The sequence below is a fragment of the Terrapene carolina genome, unplaced genomic scaffold, assembly GCF_002925995.2.
Source record: "Terrapene carolina triunguis isolate 2854851 unplaced genomic scaffold, T_m_triunguis-2.0 Scaffold96, whole genome shotgun sequence".
Taxonomy (NCBI): domain Eukaryota; kingdom Metazoa; phylum Chordata; order Testudines; family Emydidae; genus Terrapene; species Terrapene triunguis.
Window position 1 is genome coordinate 80280039 of NW_020664447.1, and position 6406 is coordinate 80286444.

At 42.4% G+C, this 6406-nt stretch overlaps 1 protein-coding gene across 3 annotated transcripts in view; it reads left to right on the forward strand.

The window, feature by feature from the left end:
* PPP2R5C (protein phosphatase 2 regulatory subunit B'gamma) overlaps positions 1 to 6194 on the forward strand; it is a 179711-nt gene extending 173517 nt beyond the window's left edge. For all 3 annotated transcript variants that reach the window (XM_024201468.2, XM_024201470.3, XM_024201469.2), the window contains one exon: positions 4555 to 6194. In XM_024201468.2, coding sequence (XP_024057236.1) covers positions 4555 to 4686 — 132 coding nt within the window. In that variant the 3' untranslated portion in view covers positions 4687 to 6194. The remainder of the gene's footprint in view (positions 1 to 4554) is intronic.
* Positions 6195 to 6406: the final 212 nt, after the last annotated feature.

The window sequence follows — 6406 nt, forward strand, 5'->3', positions numbered from 1 at the left end:
GGGGGGGGGGGGGGGGGGGGGGGGGTTAGTTTGTTTTCTGCTGCTGAAGGTTAACAGGAAAACTGCAGCACTCAACATGCTTTGCTTGGTATGTGGGAAAGGAGGGCGCAGAAGCGGAAAGACAATGGTTTACCATGGCCGCATGCAAGCCGAATTCTGTTGCCCGGACCTGCGTCTGTGATCTCTAGCAGCAAAGCCCCAGGCACTCAATATTAAGAGGCAAAATGCGACCTTGCACAGAAATCACATGTGCTATGTAATGTGAATAGTGTTGGTCACCGTGAAAGAATATAAGCATTGTTCTGCAAAATGTATCTTTTTAAAAAATTCTCTCCTTTTTTCCCTCCCTCCAGCAGCTGCAAATTCTTCAAGCCTCCGTCCCGAAGGCTATCTCAGATAAGGCATCGGAAAAAGAAGACGCCAGACGAGATGTTCGCAGAAATCATGGAATCCACCCGCAGTGAAAGAGCGCATCTGAATGAGTGGAAGGACACAGTTTCAAAGTATAGGAAAGAAGCCAGTGAACGTGAGGACAGGAGGGACCAACGTGAGGACAGGAGAGACGCTCGAGATGAGAGGTGGCGGCAGGAAGATCAGAGGAGGCAGGATGCAATGCTGGGGCTGCTGCGTGAGCAAACAGACATGCTCCGGCGTCTGGTGGAGGTTCAGGAACGGCAGCAGGATAACAGAGTGCCGCTACAGCCCCTGTATAACCCCCCTCACCATGTTCCATAGCCTCCTCACCCGGACATGTAAGAACGCGGGGGGGGAGGCTCCGTACACCCTCCCATTTCACCCCAGTGGACAGCCCAACCAAAAGGCTGTCATTTTTTTAACCTTTTTTTAGTGGCCTTTTCCTTCCCGCCGATCCTCCTCCCAAACCCCACCCGGGTCCTCTCCCTCTTTTTATAATCAATTAATAAAGAATAAATGATTTTTAAACAATAGTGACTTTATTTCCTTTGAAAGCAAGCTGGGGGAAGGGGGAGGGTGGGTTCCTTACAGAGAATGAGTCAATAAAGGGGGCGGGTTTTCATGAAGGAGAAACAAACAAATTTCACACTGTAGCCTGGCCAGTCATGAAACTGGTTTTCAAAGCTTCTCTGATACACAGCGCTTCCTGGTGTGCTCTTCTAATTGCCCTGGTGTCTGGCTGCGTGTAATCAGCAGCCAGGCGATTTGCCTCAGCCTCCCACCCCACCATAAAGGTCTCCCCCTTACTTTCACAGAGATTATGGAGCACACAGCAAGCAGAAATAACAATGGGGATATTGGTTTGGCTGAGGTCTGAGCGAGTCAGTAACTATCGCCAGCGACCTTTTAAACGGCCAAATGCACATTCTACCACCATTCTGCACTTGCTCAGCCTGTAGTTGAACAGCTCCTGACTCCTGTCCAGGCTGCCTGTGTATGGCTTCATGAGCCATGGCATTAAGGGGTAGGCTGGGTCCCCAAGAATAACTGTTGGCATTTCAACATCCCCAACGGTTATTTTCTGGTCCGGGAAGTAAGTCCCTTGCTGCAGCCGTTTAAACAGAGTAGTGTTCCTGAAGACGAGAGCATCATGAACCCTTCCCAGCCAGCCCGCGTTGATGTTGGTGAAACGTCCCTTGTGATCCACAAGTGCTTGCAGCACCATTGAAAAGTACCCCTTGCGGTTTATGTACTGGGTACCCTGGTGCTCCAGTGCCAAGATAGTGATATGGGTTCCATCTATCGCCCCACCACACTTAGGGAATCCCATTGCAGCAAAGCCATCCACTATGACCTGCACATTTCCCAGAGTCACTACCTTTCGTAGCAGCACCTCAGTGATTGCTTTGGCTATTTGCATCATAGCAGCCCCCACAGTAGATTTGCCCACTCCAAATTGATTCCCGACTGACTGGTAGCTGTCTGGCGTTGCAAGCTTCCACAGGGCTATCGCCACTCGCTTCTCAACTGTGAGGGCTGCTCTCATCTTGGTATTCTGACGTTTCAGGGCAGGGGACAGCAAGTCACAAAGTTCCATGAAAGTGCCCTTACGCATGCAAAAGTTTCGCAGCCACTGGGAATCGTCCCACACCTGCAACACTATGCGGTCCCACCAGTCTGTGCTTGTTTCCCGGGCCCAGAATCGGCATTCCATGGATAGAACCTGCCCCATTAACAACATGATCTCCAAAGCACCGGGGCCCGCGGTTTGAGAGAATTCTGTGTCCATGTCCATGTCCTCATCACGCTTGTCGCTGCGCTGCCGTCGCTGCCGCCTCCTCGCCTCGTTTTTCAGGTCCTGGCTCAGCATAAACTGCACGAGAACGCGCGAGGTGTTTACAATGTTCATGACTGCTGTCTTGAGCTGAGCGGGCTCCATGCTTGCCGTGGTATGGAGTCTGCAGTGTTCACCAAGGAAAAAAGGCGCGAAATGGTTGTCTGCCGTCCGTTGCTTTCATGCAGGGAGGGAGGGAGGGGTGAGGCTGTACCCAGAACCACCTGCGACAATGTTTTTTGCCCCATCAGGCACTGGGATCTCAACCCAGAATTCCAATGGGCGGGGGAGACTGCGGGAACTATGGGATAGCTACCCACAGTGCAACGCTCCAGAAATCGACGCTAGCCCCGGTACATGGACGCACACCGCCGAATTAATGTGCTTAGTGTGGCCACATACATTCGACTTTATACAATCTGTTTCCAAAATTCGAATTATATAAATTCGGATTAATCTCGTAGTGTAGACATACCCTTAGAGATGTTCTGCAGAAAGAATCTGCCAGATTTAGATGTAGCTTGGATGTGAAAACCTAAAGAGAGGTCCAAGTCAAAGGTGATGCCTAGGTTATGGGCTTGAGTGACAGGCAGAATGATAGTGATGTCCACAGTGGTCGAGAAAAGAGGTAGGAGTGTGGGTTTGTGGGGGAAAGAAGGAAAGGAGAAGAGTGAGGGAGGGAATAAGTGAATGCAAAGAAAAGCAGGAGATATGGGTTCACTTAGTCAAATGGAAGAGTTAGAGAGGGAAGAGCAGATGAGAAAATCTGTGTCTGTGAGAAAGGAGAGAGTCCTAAGAGTGAAAGGGGGAAGAGAAAGCAAGATAAGGGAGGGGAAAAGGTCACATTGTATTTTGTCAATTTTCTCTTGGAAGAAATTGGTGAGATCCATCCTATGAGGAGAGAGAGGTGGAGGTAGGAGAAATGGGAACGTTTGAGGAGTGAGTCAAAGGTGGTAAAAAGGTCGCTGGGATTACAGGCATGGGTTTCAGTTAATTTGGAGAAGTAGTTTTTTAGCTAGGAAGGTGGTAGAACTGAATGAGACGGAAAATTTTATAGTGGAGAAAGCCGTGTCACAAGATTTCCGCCAGAAAGACTCCACAGCATGATAGCAGGAGAGGAGGAAGTGGATGTTGGGCTGGAGAGTTGGGTTCTGCAAATGAAATCATGGTTGTCTAATCTATTAGAATTCTCTGAACAGGCCAGTATAGTAGTCGATTAACAAGACCCAGTTAACGTAATTTATTTTGGCTTTGACAAAGTACTTACCAAGAAACTATTGAAAAAACTAAGTAGTTTGAGAGGCAAAGTACTGTCATGGATCAGAAACTCCGAGACAAAAAAATACAGAGTAAGAATAAATGGTCAATTTTCATCATGACAAAAGGTTAACAGCAAACTGCTTGAGGCTCTGGGCTAGGTCTGGTGGTGGTCATTAGATTTGTTAATTTGGGGGAAAGGGGTGAGCAGTGACTGTGAGGTGGCAAAATTTGCAGATGACAGTTGTTTGAGTTAAATAAGACTGGGAGAAGCTTCAGCACAGACTTAACTTAGGTGAATGAGCAACACAGTGGCAGATGTAATTCAGTGTTGACAAATGTAAAGTGCACATAGGATTTTAACTATTCTCACACCTTACTGGATTCTGGTTAGCTAGAACAACTCAAGAAAAATACAGCATTTTTGAGGACAGCTGAATGAGGACCTCTGTTCAATATGCCGCAGTGGTCAAAAAAGCAAACAAAATATTAGGGTGCATAAGGAATGGGATAGAAAATATCTTATAATGCTGTTCTATAAATCAAAGATATTCCCTTATCTGAAATACTGTATTCAGTTCTGCCACCCATTCTTTAAAAGGACGTGTCAGAATTAGCAAAGGTTCAGAAATGTGCGATGAAAATGATTAGAAGGGTGGAAAAACTCTCATGAAAAAAGATTAGGACTGTTTACCTTAGGGAGAAGACATAACAAATGGTATGGAGAACGTAGATCAGCAACTGCATCATATAGAAGCAAAGACAATAATTTGGGGGGATAAGATTTTACTAATAAAGCTGAAAATGTTTTAGATGGACTTGTTATAAAGCAATATTTGATCTTCTCTTTTTACTTAACAAAATAGTCTTGACTGAAAATAATATATGGATAGTTGGGGTAGGAAGGAAATATGGCAAACATTTTCAACGCAAATTTTAATCCTCTTCCTAAAGTAAATGTACATAGGAGCATGAGCAAAGATTCTTGAATATTAGTTTGTATTTGGCAAATAACTTTTTTGGCCAACTGTTTTGCATTTTGATTTCAGGCACAGAGAGATCAGAAAAAGGATCGTCCTCTTATGCGACGCAAGTCAGAACTGCCTCAGGATATCTACACCATGAAAGCCTTGGAATCCCATTGCAGAGCTGATGAGCTAATATCACACGATGGGCATTAGACTATTACAGTGAAATATTATTTTGGAGGAAAACTTTTTTCTGGACTCGGTTCTACAGTAGAGAACTTACTTTTTTGTGCCATACCAATCAGTTACACAAAAGTCAAAGCTTTCTTCAACCCAGTTCTGTAGGCAATAACTTAATACAGTATGCAGCTCAAGATTAGTAGTTCAAACAATGGTAAATTACTTGATTCCATATGCAGAACCATGGGTTGACTAGTATTAGGTGGCCACGTTTTTCTGGTGGTGTTGTCAAAGTACCAGTTGGTAACATGCATAGTTTTATAGTAGTACTTGAGAATAACATTCTGTAAGTTATTTCCACCAAAATTGAAGTCATTTGAATGACTGATAGTTGGTACTATGATAACACTGTTTTCAAAAGCAAAATTCTTTCAGATTTAAGTATTACATGTTTTTCTAAGACTTCTCAACTTTGAAATTGTTTCCACATTACTATTGTCTTGTAATATACCAGCAGTTTTGAAAATATACAGTTCTTTACTTTCCTATTATAAAACACAGCTTACAAAATGGTAACTTCATGACAATCCTCAATCATGGTTGCTTTCTAAGAGTTCTGTAAATTGTTTCTTTACTTAGGATAAAGACATATATATACCATGTCCTAGTACTTTACATGTATTTAAAGCCATATTTTCCAGTCTTTAGTATGTAATACAGCACCAGTATTCCAAAAGTCAATTGGTAGAAGAATTTGTTTCCTAAAATGAAAATTTATCTACCTTGACTGGGAATAAATTGAATATAAAAATATTTATATTTTGATTTTCATTCCTTGTTTTCAGTTTAGTAAAACACTGTTTCTCCCTTATCTGAGCTTTTAATACTCAGCATTTTTTCTTGGGCTCTAAGAGTTCAATATTCTGTGGCAGATACCATGATGTCATTTAAGTTGCATTAGTCTTCTCAGACAGACAAACATTGTTGCCTTTCAGTGAAACACAACACCAATAGCTTGTATTATAAAGTAAAAACAGGTAAAAGATGTGAGTTTAAGAGCTGATAAATCAACAGTGACCGTAGTTTTACGTGAATATATTTTTGTGTGTTGTAAAGAGCACATATATTACAAATACACCTCACAGGTAAAATGAAAATGCATCTGAGTTGCTGATGATCTTCAAATGCTGCTATATATTCCACAAGATTACTTGCATGTAATGAGCTTTTTGTTGTAGATGGAAAAGCACGGGAGGAAAATCTCTTTAAACATATAGTGCTTTGTCTTCAATATTTGATTTCTCTCAGGGTGGCCAGTATTTTGACTTACTTATCCTGCTTAAGAGCTGTTTGAGATGTGTTCTGCTATTCTAAATGGGTGACTAGTTTCTTTTGTCTCTGGCAGTAACATAATATAACTTTAATGTTTAATGTCTTGATGCATAAACAGATAAAAATGTGGCTTCTTTAAAAATAGTTTGTTTTATTTTTAAAAAAAAAAGTCTCCTGCATCCATAAAAATATTGTGCAAAGCAGACATTCATTGTGCAGATGTAGTGCCTGCTGTCTGTTGGTTGCATTGAAAATACAATGTCCAATATGTATTACATTGTCTATTGGAAAAAGTCATTTTAGTGGGTGGGAATTATTGCTAAAAAAAAAAAAAAACCTAAATTGAAAGACCACCTAAAGCTTCAAGTGGAAAAGTCCACTGTGTGTGAAAACACTTCCTGTTAAACTTGAAAGAGAATAT